Source organism: Mytilus edulis, chromosome 8 (genome assembly GCF_963676685.1).
Source record: "Mytilus edulis chromosome 8, xbMytEdul2.2, whole genome shotgun sequence".
Lineage (NCBI taxonomy): Eukaryota > Metazoa > Mollusca > Bivalvia > Mytilida > Mytilidae > Mytilus > Mytilus edulis.
This window is the reverse complement of record NC_092351.1, coordinates 54,205,505-54,227,649: the sequence shown is the minus strand read 5'-3', so window position 1 is coordinate 54,227,649 and position 22,145 is coordinate 54,205,505. Positions and strand designations below refer to the sequence as shown.

Genomic DNA, 22,145 nt, shown 5'->3' with positions numbered 1-22,145 from the left:
CTCAAATTTCACTTCATTGTCTTTTGCTACTGAGGATTTATTTACTTACGTGGGTACCCATTTTCATGGATTAAAGAAAACTTGCAGATTCTTGGATATCTGAATTAGTGGATTTGCTGAAGTCAACATATGTACAGGCCTATATGAATTTTGTCATTTGTTGAACATTAAACTTGCATGGTTCACAGATACCCACTAAATCAACCAAAATTGGTATCCAACGATTAATAATGAATCAACAGTATTTAAAATGGCAAGACTAGACAGATGGATGAACATACACCTGTTATTTCTATGTCCCCTGTAAAGCTTTGTACAGGGAACAATAAACTTAAATGGCACTTAACCACCAACAACCATGACACCCATTCTTAAATAAGCTTCGTACACTGCTTTAATGCCACTGCACATGAAACAAAAAGACAATCTAAAAATTTCATTAGTCGCATTATTTAGTAGCAGTAACACAAGACAATGTTGTTAAATCTTTTAATATCTTTCATGCATTGTACATGTTGTAAAATATATAAAATCTTAGATTACTTTAGTACACTGTACAATAAACATGTATGATGAATATCATTTAGTTTTAATTTACAGCTCTTGACCTCTAGCTAGCATGGCTAATGGACACAAGATAAATTGTGCTATCAGCACAGTCGTAGATTATGCTTCAACTCATTTCAATATTGAATGTTTATGAATTTTTTGAAGTTGAATATAGATTACAATCATTTTTTACTATTCAAGAAAAATCCCGACTTTCTTAACTTTAACCATGATGAATATTTTCTACTCAGATAATGAAGAATGATGAAGAATGACTCCCTCAATTTCAAGTCAATGGCAGTATTTCAAATTTAATACATATTTTAAAAGTAAGTCATCTTTGAAAAATAAGTTCAGCATGGTGGATTTTAAGTAATAGAAACTGATTATATAAATCAATATATGAATCAAAACTAGTTTTCAAAATGTACCTGCAAAAAAAACAACAACGACAATTTGAATGAAAAAACATGTCACTAAAATTTGCATCTGACACTATCACATATCACATTTGCATGTATTTATTTCTGTATCACAGTCATTTAAGTTTCAGTTAAAGTACAAATTTTTGTAAAAAAAAGTATGCAAAACAAAACATAAAAATATATGAGTCATTAATAACAACAATTACATGAATACAAAACAATGTACAGTAAACGCAGATTTTCTCACTCGGAATTTATCAATGCTTAAACTTTTTGTGAATTGAAAAATAAGAGAGCAATATTGTTGATTTGATTAAACCACATGAATCATTGTGTAGGGATGTTTCTTTGTACTTTACTGATAAAAAATATATCTCAAGATAACCCTCGTGAAAAATTTCCAATTCATCTACACAGTAGATATTTGCTTTTTTTTTAAATCACAGAGGGCAAATTTTATACTTTTGTGGAAGTAGCCTGATGTCACTTTACTTTGGATAATTTCAAAATTTGACTTTTGAAAAAAGCTGTTATAAAAAGAGATTTTAAGTACAAATCAATAATATCTGTCTTCCATCAGTAAAACGGCCCAAACAGAAAATTGTTTTTCAAAATATAGTGTTTTTAGAATATAAATCTATTTGCACCATTTAAGCCCCCAAATCCACTGCCTCCATCTCCTCCCCCACAGCTCCCTGGAGGACCATTGTCATCATCATTGTTCCAGTTGAACCAGGAACTAGTATTAGCTGCATCCTGTTTCTTTGTTGACTTTGTTTTTGCTGCTGCTTCTTGTTCCTGAAATAAAAAAATAAAAAAATCAGTTTAAAATATGTGTATATATATATCATGTATATTCAAAAAATAACAAAGAGCTAAAAGTTTAGATCAGCACTACAATGTTTGTAGAAGTTTTTTAAACTCTTTTTGCCTTTAGCATCACGTTGATTTAATTTTGCAAAATCAAAAATTTCTTGATGTTGTTTTATAAAGAAAGATAAAAGTTCTACATGTTAGCGACGTTTTATTTTTGCATTATTTTTTTACTCTTGAAAAGTTGGTTAACAGAGTACACAACATAAACATAATGAACTTATTTATTATGTTTGCTTCAAAATTCTGAAAATATTAAACATATGTTAATTTGTTAAAGCAAATAAAAAAATCTTATCAATTCTTAATCAAGAAGAGCTTATTCTTGACAGTATAACCACCTGCATAATTGAAAGAAGAATTCACTATTCAGTTTTAAAAAGTTAACCTCACAATTCTTTAATAGTCTTTATCATGTTTATGATACATGTACAGTAATGCAACAGTGGTTAAAAGTCCATTGACTGTAAACAATATGGTAAATACTTCAGAAAAAAATATTTTCAAATTTGACAAGAACTCAAAAGGCCTATTTACATGTTTGTGAAAAACATGTAATTCATTTACTACTGCTTATGCCATTGTTTGTTCAGAATATAACTTTACTCCTTACAAGTTAGTTTTTTATTTATTTTCACCTCTTAAAAATGTTAAACAGGTGTCTTCTTTTACTTAATGTCAAGAAGACCGGGCCTGTTGTGATTTTGTCCTCTGAAAGAGGGAGATAAGCCTGGTTTCTTATTGAAACTTTTTCCAAGCATAATAATCACTTGAATGAGTGATTTTAAAAAATATTTCTAATCACTGGTAGAAGTGATTTTTAAAAAGCAATGGAAGGGAATTAACTCTAGTTTTGTTATAAAAATCATTCAATTAAATGATTTTAAAAATCACTTGTACAAATAACTCCCCTGACTGATTAAACTCCATTTTCATTTCTTATAAATCCCATGAAAAACATAAAGAAAATGTAAGTTTTTAAAATTCAAACTCTATAGCTAATATAATATGTAAAATTAAAGAATAATTCATATTTGACCCCTAGAATTTGCATATTATATCAAAAACCAATAAAATAAAATGTTATTACCTGTAGAAAAAATGTATTGTCCTTATTAACAAGAGCTCTAAGGTCAGCTCTCATTGGAGGATCCACCTCTGACATATGAAGAGACTTATTCAAATCAATATCTTGACCTTCAGCTTGACTAGGGGTTATTCTCTTGTACAACAAGATATATGGTGTATCCTTCGTGAATCGCTGTGTAACATTACTGAATGAATTAAAATGAGCATGCGATACAGAACTATCGTTGAAGAGGTACCACTTATTTTGTAAGAAGTCTATTTCATCTTCTTCTTTGCAATCTTGAACTTTATCACAGTAAGCTTCTGGATTTGTAAACAATGAATGTCTTGCATAGCAATAATAATGGCCGCTTTCAGACGACACTCCAGAATGAATAATGACACCAAACAAACTATAAATTTCACCCTTGGAATTGTAGGTATTTGTATTTATACCACATTCTTCAATTTTATTGGTTATCATTGTTCTGACTGATTTTCGTCTGTCAGTTGGTTTTTCTGAAGTTTCAGCACTATCACAGTCGCTTGGAAGCACTAAAGTTCTGGGGTATTTTACATCACGGAAAATTTTGGTACGTGTATGCCTTTTGGCATCATAGGAAAACCGAAGAAGTGTGAAGATAAGAGTGTCAGGCACTTGTGTCAGTTTTATACTTCTCTCTGCATCCTGCAGTTCACCACACTTTTCACAGAAGTATTTATTGTCACCGGTCATTTTCTCAGGCTTGAAATAAAATTGCACTAAATCGTTCAAATGTAACTTTTTAGAAGCTGCAGAATCACTTTGTTTTCTATCTTCATCATTCATTTTAGCTGAGTCACCACTTTTCTTCCGTCTACTGTCACCACCAACCAATGATTTTTCACAAGTCCCATATTCAGGGAAGGCCAGAGGAAGATCTGTAAACAATTCTGTTCTAGATGATTCAGTCTTACAAGTAAGGCAGGTATAAGTAGTTTTAACTTGCCCGCCAAAACAGTCTTCAATCACAGAATTTGCCTCTGTAGTTTCAGATGCTTCTTCCGTAGTTGCCTGGCCTTGTTTTCCATCAATACTCAATTTTTTCTTCTTTACAGCAGTTTTTTCTTCTTCATGAATTTGATCCAATAGGTATTTTAGAAACTCTGAACAGTCCTGTTGGTGGCCTGCTGTGAACCATGGAGGCCTTGAAGCAGCTAGAAAATTAATTGGGGCATAGGCTGGCCTCTGTAAACATGAAAAGAAAAAAATTGTAATGATTTAATATTATCAAAATATTTGAAACTTTTAAACAGTCATTTGGTCCAAGGACACGGTTATCGTCCTTTGGTTTTCGTTGTCTACAAATATAGTCCCTAGTGTAAACAGTGTATAACTTGCATGTTTTATTTGATACACTTTCCCAATTTATTTCTTGATATTAAATGCATGAAATATTAAGCAGGGGGGTGTATTTACATGTTAAAAAAATTTGGGTGCTGAATCTTTATGTTAAGTAGTGATTTGGTCCAGTTCAAAAAGGTCAAATTTTATCATGTCTGAAGCTGTCAAGCTGAATTTTACACCCCTTAACACAGAATTGTCAATATTTTGAGTAAGAGCTGGTAGAAGTTTCTATAATTTTGATATTATTTGTCTCACTGGTAGTACACTACACTGTAAAAATCTTTTTGAGAAAGAGCAGGTGTGATTTTTTTAATTTGAATTTATTGTCTAAAAGAAATGCACTACGAAATAACTGTGTTCTCGGGCCTAAGAGATGGATTCCTGAAAACTAGATTTTGTAATTTTGGCAACTTTCCTGAATGATTTGCTGGTTTCAATTTGTCAAAATCAATCAAAGTAAAGGATTTACATCTTTGGTTTCCAGAAATTCTGTTAAAATGTGCCATTTGGCATTCTACGGCTATAATAAGCATTTTAAAGCAGTTTACATTTTATGCCTAAGAGGCATGCTGACTTTCTATCTGACAGCTTTATTGTTCCTGATATTTGTGTTTCTCTGCTTAAATCAAATTTAATTAACCATTTGTGAACTCTGAATATAGAGAAAAGTAGATTATCACAGAAAAAAAGTGCAGCATATTTTGTATTCATGGCCCTGGTTAAACAGCCTAATTGATGTATGAAAATGTGAAGAGCTTTGTACATCAAATCTGTAGTCCATCACAAATATTTCACTAAATCTGTAAAAAAAAAAAAGCACTTTACTATATTCAGTACACCTTACTCCTTTCATAGGCTACGATATTTTTTTTTCTGTATGATAGTAAGTGGTCCAAATTTATGCCTATTGAGACTAAAACTAAATGCAAGTTTTCCATTGAAAAGTGAAAAAAAATTTAAATGCAAGAGTCCTTTTGCAATTAGACTTCTTGTATCATAACACCTAAGCATAGTAATGAGCAAAAATTAACACATTTTCATTTCTGATAGCTTCTGTGTGCATTTATATGTCAATATGTGCTGCCGCCTAAATCAACTCTAAATAATTCTCAGTACTACATAGCCCAAGACCATTTTATACTCATGCGGTATGCTTTTTGTAACTTTTCTATACATTTAAAGTACATTTAATATATTTGAAAGAATAGTTTAGGCTTAAAAAACTTCAAAAATTTCAAATTGGCTGAGAAAAATGCATATTTATATAAGGCTTCCCTGAATTGGAAAATCTCTATTTTCAGGCATAGGCTCATATAAATTTGACTTTTGAATAATTACAATACATCTGATAAACAAAATAAGTGTTCACATGCTTTTAATACTCAATATATAATATTCAAGAGCATTTAAAAAGCAAATTTTTGTAAAATTCAAATTTTTAGGCCAAAATCTTGACCGTTGAAGATATTTAATTTATACGTCAAAAATAAACATCCAAATGTCAATACTAAAATGACCCTAGTTTCTCTAATATATGCCATATGGCCATGAAACCTGGCAAACTATCTCAGAATTGCCTAAGCTTAGGTTATGCAAAGTTTTATAAAGTTTGGTCAAGTCTTTCTGTCCTATTAGTTCCAAGGACACAGTTATTGTCCTTTGGTTTTCGTTGTCTACAAATAATAATAGTCCCTAGTGTAAACAGTGTATAACTTGCATGTTTTATTCGATACACTTTCCCAATTTATTTCTTGATATTAAATGCATGAAATATTAAGTAGGGGGATGTATTTACATGTTAAAACTAAAGGCTCTCAAGAGCCTGTGTCGCTCACCTTGGTCTTTGTGCATATTAAACAATGGACACAGATAAATTCACGACAAAATTGTGTTTTGGTGATGGTGACGTGTATGTAGATCTTACTGTACTGAACATTCTTGTTGCTACAATTATCTCTATTTATAATGATCTTGGCCCAGTAATTACAGTAATTTTTGTAAAAGTTAACGACGACGCCGGACGCCAAGTGATGAGAAAAGCTCACTTGGCCTTTTAGGCCAGGTGAGCCAAAAATTTCGGTGCTGTATCTTTATGTTAAGTAGTGATTTGATCCAGTTCAAAAAGGTCAAATTTTATCACGTCTGAAGCTGTCAAGCTGAAATTTACACCCCCTTAACACAGAATTGTCAATATTTTGAGTTAGAGCTGGTAGAAGTTTCTATAATTTTGATATTATTTGTCTCACTGGTAGTACACTACACTGTAAAAATCTTTTTGAGAAAGAGCAGGTGTGATTTTTTTAATTTGAATTTATTGTCTAAAAGAAATGCACTACAAAATAACTGTGTTCTCGGGCCATTTCTACATTATACTCTACAAATTGTCTTAAATGTTTTTAAACATTCTGTTCGAGAGCAAATGCAAAGCAATTTCCAAAATAATTTAAAATATTTCCAAGTGGAATAACTCTTTGAAAATATTTGATTGCCAGTCATTTTTTTTTAACTTGTCTGTCTAAGACATTGTTGATATAAAACTATGATATAATTTTGATAAAAATCTCGCACAATAGTATATGAGAGCATTTATGCGCATTTACAATGCAATTTTCCAGATAATCAATATTTCCAAGGGACATAACTCTTTTCAAATATTGTTGATAATCAACTGAACAAACCTGTGTATAGCTTAGAAATGCAAACAGTTGTTGTAACTTTGTTGACAAGTTTTTATCTCCCATGGATGACAGTGAAAATATACTTCTCCTAAATCTACAAAAGAAAATTTATCATATTGTAAAAAGAGGTGAACATTTCTACTTTTACACAGTTAAAACTATTAGCATAATAAGATGAATTATGTCTGTGTATACTGGTGTAGTCGGTTTTCTTTTGACTTATGATTTTTAAATGTCTCTGGTATCTTAAAACTATTTTTTCGTATAAGAATGAGAAGAAAACATATTAAGATGGTCAATACAGTGATACAGATATTGCAGAATTTGCAGTGATACAACTCAGGAAATTACCACATGATATTTAAGAGTGAAGCTACCAAATTTACAATCACTCTCTGTGAAAAATCGCCACCAAAAGTAATTTAAATTGAATTATTTTGTCATGCTTGTGAAAACTATACATAAATCAGTTTATCCATAAAATCCCATTGAAACCAAACATATGCATATTTATACGTAGAAACAACATTGTCAGTTTATTAAGATTCAATTTGTACATGTATTCTCTCTATTTTACTGATCAGAACACTGATATCTTACCCATCAGCCATAAATAAGGCTTGTACAATGCTGTTCATAAAACATGTGTTGCCAAGGTTATGTAACCCTGTTTTTCCTGTCTCTGACCTCTGTGTGACCTTAACAACATAATTTTTATTTCCAGCTTTCTGATTGGTCCATCTTGTTTCTGCTAACTTCTTTTGGATTTCGTCTGGATCTGGTTGTGGAAAGTCCTGTAATTAAACAAGTTATATCATTAAATAACATCCCATTTACTGTATATGAAACTTCATCTGACATTACATTTTAATGCAATTGACAGGTCAAAACATCACTTATGAGGGTGGTAAAGGGTTATTTTCATGGAACATGTTTTGCCATTTTTATTTCACATGCAGCTGTGAAAAAAGGTTAGTTATTCACAGTGTTAGTCTTTTATGAGATACAGACTTTAGAAATTTTAATTTTTAGAATGAGACCTTGCTAGAATTCAAGATAATCTACTAGAACAGTTTTTTCCCCAAAATTATAGGTTCCCTTTTTTCTTAATGTAATATGAACTTATCTCCCCTGCCTATCAATTTTCTCTTTAAAAATATTTCTAATCACAGAATAGAAAAGACTTTCAAGTACCATTTAGGTAAAGGAAACTATATCAATTTGCCTTTGGTATAATACAGAGTTCATGTAGTGTATAGTAATAAAAAAAAAATGCGACAATCAGACATTGATCAATTAGGATGAGCCATATTCTTAATTCTGAATACCATATTATCATCATAAAATAGATGAGCCTGTAAAATCTTATCTATATGGCATGTACGGTATTAAATAATTTCTAAACTCAGTCAATTTATGGTCCACTAGATGCACAAACACAAATGCCACATACATGTGTATATATACCAACCTTAAAACGTTCTCTCATTACTCTCTAAATTTTCAAAATTTTTAATCAGATGTGACAAGTCTAAAAATGGAATATTTTTGCCCTGGTTTTCCCCCTAATCCATTGGAACTAATTTTAGAATCTATATTTATATTACATGATATCTGGATCTTACCTTAATAATTTCCATAACTGGGTCATACAGATCAGGGTAACCAGCATGATGGTACATACAGCAATGAATAAGGTACGCCAATCTAACAGCACAATCTTGACTGGGTGCTGAAGTTTCTGTTGTCAAAATTGACATAACTCTTGGAATCTTGGGTAAAATCTGAAATTATTATCAAAGGCATTTTATTTTAAAAGTTCATTATCTGAAAGAAATTTCTATGATAATTAATATCTAAAATAGACATTTATTATTCTTTTTAACCCAATCTATTTAATTTTTTAGTATATATGTAAAGAAACTAGATATTATTATTCATGATGGCCCATTAAATAGTTCAAGTCTAGTTTTGATTGACAAGACAAAGATTGCCAGTTTTCTTATGGAAGGATATATGGTTCTCTGGCTTTCTCAAACAATAGAACTGGCAGTGCCATGATAAAGCCAAGGTTGCTTATAAATAGTAGCCTTGTACACAAATGATCAGAACAAATCTTTTAAACATGTATAAATCTCTTAATTATTTTACAATCATTTATTTTATATTGTTTGAAAACTTTTTCAGATTGTTTAAGGTGGTACTTGTACATTACACTACAGGGAGATAACTCTGTAAAAACAGCTGAATTTTTTAATCACGTTCTATTGTAAAGGAAATATTAAGCTTCTCAATGGTCAAAATTATTGTTTGTCAAATTGCTTTATATCCAATGAATTTTTTTCCAATAAAAGTGTGTAGTTCATGTTATTTGAAATTTTTATATTTTTGTCAAAGGGTCAAAGTAAATTTTGTAAATTTTTTATAAAAATTAAACAAGCCAAATAAATTTTAGTCAAAGTGTTCGGTACCCCCTTAATTCTCACATGTATATCTGTTAGCGTTGTCTTGAATAGTGTCCAGACTTACCTTATGGAATGGCTCTGGTGAGTGTTGGAAGCTTAATAACATATGGGTCAATACATTTAGTGCACCTTTCCTAACTTGAGACAACTCTACTGCTTTGAATACCTGAAATGATTTTTTTTATGATTATTTACAAATATATTTTATTTGCAACAGAGTTCACGAAATCTTTTTTCCCCCGGTGGTCCTTGAAGAAAATTTGCTGGTCCTCACTATAAATTCTACTGAAAAATACTAAAATTGTGTCAGTCCTATGCAAAATTTTGTTTGTCAGATCCTGCATTCCTGAGGGCCGCCACTTTTCGCGAACTCTGTTGCAATTAAATGAAAAAATTATGATGTTTTTTTTATTACATGTACATGTATTGAATGTCTTTTTATAATATGGCTAGATTTAGGATAAAACCACAGTCCACACACTTGTGCAAGTATTCTGAAAACAAGAAAATCATAAAAATGTCAAACAGGAAAGAAGACAAGCAGTTTTAGTTATTCATTATACTTTGGTTTCATTTATATTTCTTGGTTTCCAATTTTCATGGATTCAGAAAAACTTCCATTTTGTGGATACTTGATTTCGTTGTCTTGCCAAAGACTGCAAACAATCTTTAAGAAAATTTATAATTTGTTGTACATTTAAATTTGTGGTTAACCTGTACCAGTGAAAACCCCGAAATTTGGTACCCATACAAATAATAATGAATTCACAGAAATGGACTTCTAACCTGTTCTATTTTGTCCTCAGTGACAGATATCAAAACTGTGAATCTCTTTTCTGCTGCAAGACTCTGCAGAAATCCAATAATCCAAACACTGACATTTACCGCTGTTGGCCATTGGATCCAACCTATGATCCTATTTAATGCCCTCGTCATACTGTCATCATCTATATTACTTTCAAACACAGCATATTTCACAACGATATCAATCATCTCTTTTGGAATATGCTGAACAATTGCTCCAAGACAGAAAGTCATTTCTATGCTTTCGTCAGAAATAAGTGTGAACACGGCTTTTAACGATTCCAAAATGAATCTAGAATCTGCTTGGTTCCATAACGCGTTGATGAACTTAAAAATTAATTCTGAACCCTGAATATATTCTAAGACCCTTCCATCTGGATGACCTACTAATGCCACTCCGTTTATCAATGCAACACAAAATTTTGACGTGAAATCACCTTTTGGTATGCATTCTTTAAATGTTCTTAACAAACTAATGAAGTTCACTATGGAAGCCATTGAAGGATGCTGCTGTACATAATTAATAGCCATCGCTTCTACAACTTTTAGATGACTATAAAATATGGCCGATCGTTGAAGAAGATGTAAACATTCTTTGACAAGGATCGGTATGTTGCATTCTCTGCGACATTTTTTCAAAAGTAAACCAACTAAATAATCTCTGTCAAAAAATTGTTCAAAAGTTGACAAATTGTGTTTAGCCCAAGATTTCAAAATAGTCAAGCCTTCATTTGATGCTAGCTCATTATCAATTTCCAGGTACCAGTTTATAGTCAGTTCAAATACAGATTTTATTGTTTTTATTGCCTGTGGTTGTGCCCCTTTATCTGCAATTTTATGCAGTAACTGCTTCTTCAGTTGATCCGGATGGTTGGAGGACAATATCCCATTCAATAAAGCATCCATGTTGTTTATATATGTAGATGTTCCTTTCCTTCTTATGCAAATTACTGAAAGAGAAATTAAAAGTATATTTTCAATTATGTATAACAATAATATTGACATGATCAATAATTTTCCATATTTTTCATGTTTGTGCCTCTTATAGCTAACCATCATAACCATATGGCTTTCTTTCATTGTTGAAGGCCCTACCATTTCATTTAATTGCTTACATCCACTTTGTATGAACTTTGCTTGGATTCATGTAATTAAGTATTTTTTTTAATTTAATTTTGATATTTTCTTCTTGACCACATTACATTGCCCACTTGCAAAGACAATATTAAATTCTGCTTACATGTACATGATGTAGATCTTTTCAAAGTATAATATTTAGGTTGAGAAGAGTGTCATTCATTGTCATTGTTTAGTCGTTATCTTTTGTTGATGTGCAAAAAAATGATGTGGTTCAAAAGTGAATTTGGACATGTGGGATTTGTTTATATAGATTAGACCATTGTTTTTTCTGTTGGAATTGTTTCATTTTGGGGCTCTTTATAGCTTGCTATTCAGTGTAACCCAAAGCTCTGTGTTGAAGGCCATACTTTGACCCATATTTTTTTACTTTTTTCTATGTGTTGAGCTGTCTGACATTGGCACTCATACCACATTTTCTTCTTTATTATAAATTAACAATGTTCAAGATGTTTAAAATGCATTTTATAGCATATAAGACAATGATAATTAAAAACAGAATAAAATATCATACTAACTTTCATACAAATAGCAGATAGAAGTTACATTTGTATATTTAATTAAACCTCATGATCAATTTTCATATATATTTTTAATGATAACAGTCTTTAAGGATAAGTTTCTGCCTAATTGAAACTACTTTTTTTTATGTTAATGTCACATCTAGTCTATGATCATGGGAATAACCAATAACAAAAGACAAAGGATGCTTACTGTGCGTTGTGTTAAAAAGATGACACATGTACAAATTGTAGATAACCATGGTAAATGCAACACAGCATTATTCTTGTTGTTAGAAATCAAATCCAACATTTTTTTTTAATCTCATTTCTAGTCGAACTTCAGGCATTTATACAGGTGTTATTAGATTGATATATTACATTTTGTAATTATATACTGTGGATTCATTATTATTCCTTGGATACCAATTTTCGAGGCTTTCGTGGGTACAGGTGAACCAAAAAATTCAAGTTCAACAAATAACAATTTTTCTATAGGCTTGTATACAGACTTTGTCAAAACCGCGAAATTAAAAATCCACGATCATGCAATTTTTCCTTCATCCACGAAAATCGGTACCCACGAAAATAAATGAATCTACAGTACATAATTTTTTGTTTATTTTTTAACATAAATAAGGCCGTTAGTTTTCTTGTTTGAATTGATTTACATTGTCATTTCGGGGCCTTTATAGCTGACTATGCGGTATGGGCTTTGCTCATTGTTGAAGGCAGTGACCTATATAGTTGTTAATTTCTTTGTCATTTTGGTCTCTTGTGGAGAGTTGTCTCACTGGCAATCATACCTCATCTTCTTTTTTTATATACATTGTACATACGTTTCAATTATGATCCACTTCTCATTTCCTTTATCATGATTATTGACTTCTGAAAAAAAAGAAATGTCATCTCGTTATTTCATAATTATTCACTGTTTTTTGTTGTTTGTTCAATCTCATCTTGTATATCATTGATATAAAATTTGATACGCAAAAGCGATGGTAAGCAGTTTTCTTCAAAAGAAAGAAAACAACATGTTATAAATTTCATATGTCTGAAGTGCTTTTGTTGAATTACCTGCATCAGGAACACTCAATGACAAATATTTCAAAGCTAAGGACGTATAAGAAACGAAAGAGCTAGACAATCAAAACAGAACCTGAATAATGCCAAATCCATCTACTGTTGATCTAACATTGGTTCGAACAGTATGGCATTGTTGATATGTCAGGGTCAAACTCAAAGTTATTAAGGTAGGGTCAACATACATGTATTTGTCATCATAAATATGCAATATTAAGCCTTTGTGAACTGGTTAACTTCATATATATGACATTCACTCTACATATTGAGACACACAGATATTTTACAATATGAATATGCAGACAAACTTATAATTGATGCTTATAAAATAATCAGAGGATTAAAAATAATGGATCATTATCATCATCATAATCATGAGGACTGAACAATGTTTTATACTTTAATAATGTCTGATCCAGGTGATCCTTACAGTACGCCCAGAGAGTTTGTAATCGCGAACTTTTATCACCGATTTCCGAGTGTAGCGGTGTGACACCGCGAATCACGGATTCTACTCCCAATTTCCTCCAAAGATTCTCTCCCAACACCGCGTGGCTGTTAATTGGTTTATTGCCCATCGGATGAACTGAAAATTAATGATGCGTGACAACATAATCGGATTAGCCAGATTTATTACCTTTGTACATTTAATCGATCTTGATTGCACCTGTGTGCTTTAAAATACGTTATTTAAATGTCCATTCATTGTCAGATAAAAGTGTGACATTTTTATTTAAAATAAGATAATTATTCTTGTATATATATGCCCATGTCATTGTCATATTAAATAAAACGTAAAAACGTATAAAAATACGAATAAAACACTTATTTAGTATTTTCATTATAGTCCGATCAGGTCATAATTTTTGTTTTTTCAACAAAGTTTCAACAAAGATGATTTTACCACAATTAGAACCTTTTATGACCTACTCAGTGAATATCCGGTTCATTAATAGTTCAATATTATATAATTAATATCAACTGGCTTAAAACAAAATGTTGTTTTTACGGTAATTTGTCCAATCTAAATCAAACCCTAGAGTTAATTTATCGGACCAACAAGTGAACTCTGTTACTTTCAATTTATTTTGAAATGTAAAATATTATGTTTCACTACCTCGGTAGATTACCGACTTGAAATATTTGAATTTAAAAAAGAAACTGTAAAGTGACAAATAGTTTTGTATGCAATGTGGCAGCCCTATATATTCATAAATACTGAGATAATTCCCCGCCCAGACACAACACAATAATCACAACCTTATTTAATTATATGAAGAAATAAAATCATGTGTTTTTTATCTGTTATGATCTGTTATTGATCTTTTATTATTTAAAATAAAATTGGATTGGCGCAATCCGTATTTTACTGCTGTTAAAAGTCCTCGGCGAAATATAAAAAGAAGTATTTCAACAATTTATACTATAGAATATTAAAATGAAATTATATCGTACAAGAAAGAAATATGTAAAAAAAAATGTGGATCAGATTTTTACGATCGACACATTTTCACAGAGGATCTCTACCAACGCCCATCAGGAACTGAACGACATGCATCCTGTTTTCATCTACCATTAATGTATAGTGTTGACTATGGAAGTATAAATAATGTCCAGGTTTATGTCCTCTGTTGACTGAGAAACGTATAAATAAAAGGCTGATGTTCGTTTATTCAGAAAAGGAATAAAATTTAGAATCCGGTTAATCAATTGTAAAAGGACCTTCTAGAGCCTCAATCTTAACGCATACAAATGTCAATCATTACATGAATTTTCCCACGGTTATCCAGAGAGGTCACCTGAGTTTACTGTTACATGATACTATTTCCCGCCAAATAAAAATCTCGTGGACAAAATTGATGTCACTATTTTTAGCATTCAATATTGTGAGCGAAGTCAAGTTCAAGTTCAACCACGCACTGTTGATCACTGAGATGCGTGTCGTCTTCCCACGGCAATTAATTGTTTTGAAAATATTTAAAGATAGCTGTTCTAAATACAACACAAAGGTTTACATTCATTGTGCGTAAATGAATATTATGCAACGACGAGTTGATGCAGCCAGAGACATATAAATACAGTATACATGTCTCTGATGCAGCTATAGAAGTATTCCTGTTGTAGCCGAAATGTATTATACCCTAAAGTAATGCTAATCGTGAAGAGAAAATGCCGTAGACTTATTAAGCATAACGAATGGTGAATAGTATTTTCTTTTTTACTTGCATATACAAGTTTTAAGACACGTAATTTTCTTTAAACTCACTGCTCACATTTTATACCTTCAGCGTTAGTTTCCGTTTATTTTCTCTTAAGTATGTCTCTTTTCGTAAGTTATATCAATTACCGATAAATAAAAAACGAGGTCATAATCAAGTATAATTTTTTTTTATAAAACTTTAATGCAATTGAAAGCATTAACAACAACGTTTTGGATTTTAAAACTTTTATTTTGTAATCGTAAAATGGAAATGGCGTAGAATTATTAGCATAACAGATAAGGAATAATATTTTCTTTTTTACTTGTAGTATAAAAAACTTTGAGACGTGTAATTTTTCTTTAAACTGTCCTCATTTATTCAGTGTTAGTCTCCGTTTATTGTTGCACAATTATATCTCTTTTAGTAAATTAAATATTTATTTACTGATAAAAAAACGGAAGTCAAAATCAAATATAGTTGTTTAAAAACTTGATTAAAATGTACAGAGTAATTGAAAGAATTAACAACAACGTTTTGCTTTTTATTTTAATCTTTCATTTGTTTCAAGCAATCAGATATAACCTGATAATCAATAGACAGGAAATACAATTGTTTAATTACATTAGAAATCTCTCATACCTTGACTGTCGCGTGCCGGCATAGATCAGACGGATTAGGGCAATTAATTACCTGGTGTCACACCGCGTCACACCAGACTGGGAGAGATGTCGCTAATACAATAAACAAAAGGTAGCGGATTTACGCGGAAGTCGGAGGGAATACTCCCAAATTTCTCCGAGAATTTTGGGAGGGATGTCGGAGTTTCCTGGTGTTACACCAGGAAAAATATCGGAGTATGGAGTTTGGGATTACAAACTCCTTGGGCGTACTGTATTTCACTAAAGGAAATACATCGATAGACAAAACAAAAATTAAGACAAATTATAACACACCTTCAATTACGGCAAAGCAATTGTTTATTATAAATGGTCTTGTTTCGCCAACAAACAATGAAGCTTGAGGCCACACAGAAAAAGAATGGATAATAATGAACTAGAAAACACCGTGTTAATGTGGAAACCAGGATATCGTCGCTGTTATGCAAAAACCTCGTATCTCAATTTTTTGCGGAAATCTTTTTATCGATTATTTAAGATTAGATAGGTATGATCCACTGTATGCGAAAATATCTGATCTTCTAACCAATCATTTACTCGAATTCTGACACGAGACGAAAAAGTGTAGTCGGATCGGTGAGACATTTTGTTGTGCGAAAATATCGTATCTCAAAAGAAAACACATGGCACGGCAGATTATATTATAACAGGTACAGTTTTATGAATTTCAGGTTTTCAAAGCTAATATAGCTTAAAAATAATGAAAAGCTTTGAAAAAACAATATAGGTGCAGAAATATTTGCTCGTCTTGGTAATTGATTGGTTAGAAGATCAGATATTTTGGCATACAGTTGAACATACATATTTAATTCTAAATAATCGATTAAAAGATTTCAGTTTTTAATGCCTGGTGAAAAATTATCAAAACCTTAGATACGTGGTTTCTGCATAACAGCGACGATATGTGACTAAATTAAAGAACCTTCATCTTATTTTAAGGGCATATGATACAGTTTTGATCCAGTATTTACATTTTGATAACAATTTCGATATAGTCTATTTTCTAGCTGATTAAATGAAATATGTAATATAAAATATACCTTTGTGTGCTACTTTTTGAGTAAAATCATTTTATGATCTCAAAATTTGGTATATATTTGCTCGAAATTCGGGATTTGTGGCCTTATTTTCCCTTTCGAAAGAAAGACGTACCTTTTTTGTTTTAAAAGAAACTGTAAAACACAAATGTTTTTTATTAAATAATTTTTAATTTTGTATCTTATAAGTATTCTTAAAATTATACATTTTGTATTCAGAAATAACTCATATTTATAAATGGTAGAAAAAAACATCATTTTTTGCTGTATATTTATCAAATAAAAAAAATTGCACTATACATACGTTTTCAAACGTTATCAAACCAAATTAAAAAAAGGGGGGTCCATGAACTTGTTTTCAAGTTAAATAAGTTTGAATGCTAAAAATCAGTCAAAAACTGAATCTTTTCCCAATAAGTCATATTTAGACGTCGCGAAAATAACATCATTAACTTTGCTGTAACTGTATCAGATTGTATGCCCTTAATCCTGGATCAATAACGGTCTCCAATTTGGGATATTTTCTAAACTGGAGGGTCCAAGGACCCGGTGTCGCTCACCTGATATTTTTATTTACAATTGTTGCATGATAAATGCAACTGTTGTACTGTCGTTTAGTTTCAGAGATATAATACTAAAAAGTGCATTTGAAACCTATGTTTTATTTCAGCCATGTGGGCAGGCAGGGTCATCATACACAGTGGTCCCTGGATATCCTAGTGGTGATTTAAACCAAGTTTGTTTAAATTCGACAGTTGTTTCAGGGGAGAATTTTTGTAAAATTTATCTAACAAGAAATGCAAAGTAATGAGAAAGTTGTGAAGTAGTTTTGTTGTTGCGCAACCCCTCCCCCCCCCCCCCCCCCCACACTTTGCCAAAAAAACCAAAAAGGTAATAAAAAATTATCATATAAGGGCAATCTATCCTATTAATGATTTCTGTAAAATTCAGTTGATTGTGCAAGGGTTGTATAGCCAGCTGAGGTCGTTAAAAACTCTCTTTCTTTTGTTGTTGCAGATAGATCTTGACCTGATAAACAATTTTACTACATGTCAGATTTGCTCTAAATGCTTTGGTTTTTGAGTGATAAGCCAAAAACTGCATTTTACCCCTATGTTCTATTTTTAGCCATGGCGGCCATCTTGGTTGGTTGGCTGGATCACGGACACAATTTTTAAACTAAATACCCGAATGATGATTATGGCCAAGTTTGGTTTAATTTGGTCCAGTAGTTTCAGAGGAGAAGATTTTTGTAAAAGATAATTAAGATTTACGAAAAATGGTTAAAAATTGACTATAAAGGGCAATAACTTCTAAAGGGGTCAACAGACCATTTTGGTCATGTTGACTTATTTGTAGATCTTACTTTGGTGAACATTATTGCTGTTAACAGTTTATCTCTATCTATAATAATATTCAAGATAATAACCAAAAACAGCAAAATTTTCTCAAAATTACCAATTCAGGGGCAGCAACCTATCACCGGGTTGTCTGATTCATCTGAAAATTTCAGGGCAGATAGATCTAGACCTGATAAACAATTTTAACCCATGTCAGATTTGCTCTAAAGGCTTTGGTTTTTGAGTTATAAGCCAAAAACTGCATTTTACCCCTATGTTCTATTTTTAGCCATGGCGGCCATCTTGGTTGGTTGGGCGGGTCACCGGACACAATTTTTAAACTAAATACCCTAATAATGAGTTTGGCCATGTTTGGATAAATTTGGCCCAGCAGTTTCAGAGGAGAAGATTTTTGTAAAAGTTAACGACGACGGACGCCAAGTGATGATGCATTTACTGTGGAAAAAAGCTTGTTTAGAAGACTAATTTAGGAAGTACAAAACACTACATTTACGGATTGCCTTTAGAATATACATGATATATATCTGTATATATGGGGCCTGATCAACATGGACCGGATTGACTTTGGTCCAGATCGACATGGGCTGGATCAACTTTGGGCCAGATCAACATGAAAGCCTGACATGACTGAAACATTTCACTAGATTTACATGTAGAAAAATGACATGCACTGCATATATTTAGCATGTTTAGAGAATCCAAAAATGAAAGACCTACATCTTCCCTAATGTTAGCTGCGGAACTATAAAGCTCATTGTAACAAATATAAAACTGCACAAGTACCTGAGCGCTACAGTTCGGCAGCTAGACTAATGTTAGTTTTAGTGTGTGCCGAAAAATAGAACGGCGGGATTGCAAAAATTTGAAAAAAAGAAAGAAAAATAAAGTCGAAGGCTCAGACAAACATACAGTGTTATGTTACTTTACTGTGCTGTTGTGTGACAGCACCATGTTATTCCCTTTCTACAGAAGGAAACCTTTGCATATATATACAGGGGAAATATATTTGTCAGTTTGTAAAAATTCTAAAATTGGTTCGTCACTTCTTCGATGTATTTTATACTTGTCTATACACATGCATTTCCCGTGTTATTAAACGTAGCAGTGATACCAGATAATTGCCGTCTCGGTCCAAATAAATTTCGTCCCATTTTTGTGTGTTCTGGATTTACCTTCATCAAAACGCTCAAAACCAAATGCATTTGAAATCCGAAGATGTATAAGCTTTAACCTGAAACGGGACGAACGGCCAGAAAAATAATGCTACGAACAGACGGAGGCACGGACCAGAAAATATAATGCCCGTAAATGGGGCATAATAATTGAGGGTCTGGATTAGGGGGGGGGGGGGGGGTCTGTTATTCTGTAAACATTTAATTTTCGCCCTTTTTTCTCTAATCTTCAAAAAATTAACCCCTTTTTTCTCTAATCTTCATTTTTTTGACCGTTATTCTCTAATCTTCATTTTTTAAAGGCATTATTATTTAATCATTTAACCCCATCCAAACCCTCATAAATCACATAAATGGAGCATAATAAATAGCCAAATTCATCTAAATCCAACTTTGCCTGAGGGAGTTTAAACCTTAGTTTCCCGGCTAATAATTTTAAATAAATGATTTATAAACGGACAGTTTTAGTAAATTTTGTTAAATGATCAGTGTCAGTACCGAAATACTGACTACTCAGAGCTGATGACACCCTCGGGGTCTGATAATTAGGACAGTAAGGAAAAAAATATATACATTTAAAATGAAAAATTGTCAGTATTAAGTAAGAAAGACCACTTTTCAATTGAAAAATCTGATTCGGACAAGAACTAAAAAAGTACAGAGCAATTTTAAGATGATCAAATTGAAGGCATTTTTGGGGAACGTTAGGGAACAAAACAGTTTCACCTGATATTAAGTCACTTGGATCTTTTGACCACTGTTTTAAATTTATTTGTAATTGTAGAAAATGTTGATTTAAATCCAAAATGTGTGATGCAACTGTTTTGCTATCAATTAGCCTCAGAAATGGATTGGTCAGTAATGATTTTTTCAATAGTTGCAAACGATCAAATCTCCTGAAATATTGTTTCATCTTGAAGATCAGATAGTTCCGACTTTTGGTGCATATTAAGGGATGATAATGACGATTTTGAGAAAAAAAATCAATAACATAATTTCTGTGATAAACTTGACAGCACCGGCATTTTAATTCAAATATGATGTTGAATCTAGTATGTTCAAATCTTTCCAATCTACAAGTTTTTCCTTTCGAAAAGAGATAAGTTTTAAAATCTTTTGGGCAGCCAGAAACCCGATGCGTTACCACAAGTCACCAAAGCACTGCAAACAGTACGTAAAACGGTATGCACCTAATAGCTGCACTGTCATAGTGATTGTCCACCAGCAGAGGTATCAACTCAGTGATGTATATATAATGTATATTTGAAAACAATACGTTAATTAATGTCTTGCGTCCGAATTTCATGCATTACAAATTATACGAATGCGAGGTCTGCCGTGTTCAATAAAAATGCGGTAATACAGGTATATTTTATTGCAAATCACCAGCATGAACTTATTTTAACCTTTCATCATCAATTTCTTCGTCTGTTGAATTATTTCAAATTTTTCTTCAACACCGTGTTGTTTTTATAAAGGTTTGTGGCATCCTTTTTGTTCTGAAAGCGAAGTAACTCCTTACTAACCCCATATGGTAACTAGTAACCATGTATGGTAACTAACCCTATATATTTTAGGACATCCTATATCAAATATACATAGTCACCACGTGAAGTCCTTTAACCAATCTTGATATCTCTATAAATCTAAATATACAGGGGCATTGCACGAAGTTTTCCGATCCCAAACATAAAAAATTAAGAGACTTTAGGCAGCAACCATTTTTTATTTTCGGTTTGGGGGGGGGGGGGAAAGGGGGGGGGGGGAGGGGGTTTGGATTTTTCTGGAAAAAAAGTTTGTTTCCAGTTTTTGGAGAAAAAAGTAATTTGTTTTTGACCCTGAGAAAATCCTCCCTCCGAAAATGAAATGGTTGCTGCCTGAATCGCAAATGTATACTTTTGTGGGTAACAATGACTACAGCAGGGTCGTTTGATATGCTTGCTGATCCAATCGGTATCAAAAACAAAAATGCTATTATCCTATATATGTATTGGTCACGAATTATATTTCGTTTACCCGCCTGTGACATGCATAAATGTCATATAAGTCTCAGAATTATCACAAGTAAAACATTACTCATCAGACATGGATTTTTGTCTCATGGTTGAACAAGGTATGGAAAATTTGTAATTTTTACCCTTTTTCGGTACTTTTTTATATTATTTTCTAAGGACATTGTTAATGTGAAGTATATTGTTACAATACCAAATAACAGAGAGTTAACACCGGGGCTTTCGGCTCGGGCCGATTGTGCCTTGTTCATAAGACATTTTGCATTTATGTCAGTAATGGATATTTGCGCTTCAATTCATATTTAGGACATTTGGCCTATTATAAAGGCAAGTTGCGTTTTTTTTATTTAGGACATTTGCGCTTTTACAGTATATATTGCCCCTTAATTGTCACTTCCCTCTTATTTTATCATGGCGGCTGGGCTTACAGGACTGGAAGGTTTGATCTGGCAGAATTAAAGTCATAATAATTATTATGGTTAAAAGTCATTTCATAGCGCATTCGTGTTTTTAGCGTCATTTCATAGCACATTCGTGTTTAGATAGATATAGGAAGATATGGTATCAGTGTCAACGAGACAATTCTCCATCCAAGTAACAATTTATAAATTAAAGCAATATACATGTAGGTCAATGTACGACCTTCAACACGGAGCCTTAATTTGGATCACATACACCGAACAGCAAGCTATAAAGGGCCACGCATATTACCAATG

At 32.1% G+C, this 22,145-nt stretch overlaps 1 protein-coding gene across 2 annotated transcripts; it reads right to left on the bottom strand.

Annotated features, from left to right (window-relative positions):
• Positions 1-475: 475 nt before the first annotated feature.
• LOC139485883 (ubiquitin carboxyl-terminal hydrolase 38-like) lies at positions 476-19,328 on the bottom strand. 2 transcript variants are annotated; one of them, XM_071270534.1, is made up of 9 exons: positions 19,155-19,320; positions 12,726-12,774; positions 10,232-11,199; positions 9,510-9,611; positions 8,606-8,764; positions 7,581-7,774; positions 6,981-7,074; positions 2,938-4,143; positions 476-1,772 (listed from the first exon to the last, which is right to left on the bottom strand). In XM_071270534.1, the coding sequence occupies exons 3-9, from the start codon at positions 11,153-11,155 to the stop codon at positions 1,599-1,601; spliced, it is 2,853 nt and encodes a 950-aa protein (XP_071126635.1). In that variant the 5' UTR covers positions 11,156-11,199; positions 12,726-12,774; positions 19,155-19,320; the 3' UTR covers positions 476-1,598. The 2 variants fall into 2 exon arrangements, with proteins under 2 accessions (XP_071126635.1, XP_071126636.1); XM_071270535.1 differs by lacking the exon at positions 12,726-12,774 and having other exon boundaries at positions 19,151-19,328.
• Between the last annotated feature and the right edge of the window lie 2,817 nt (positions 19,329-22,145).

Coding starts and splice junctions, on each gene's coding strand:
- LOC139485883 (XM_071270535.1), bottom strand. CDS start 11,155: ATGGATGCTTTATTGAATGGGATATTGTCCTCCAACCATCCGGATCAA. Junction 9,612..10,231: donor CTGAGGACAAAATAGAACAG/GTTAGAAGTCCA, acceptor AAATCATTTCAG/GTATTCAAAGCAGTAGAGTT. Junction 4,144..6,980: donor CATTTCTAAGCTATACACAG/GTTTGTTCAGTT, acceptor TCATGTTTACAG/AGGCCAGCCTATGCCCCAAT.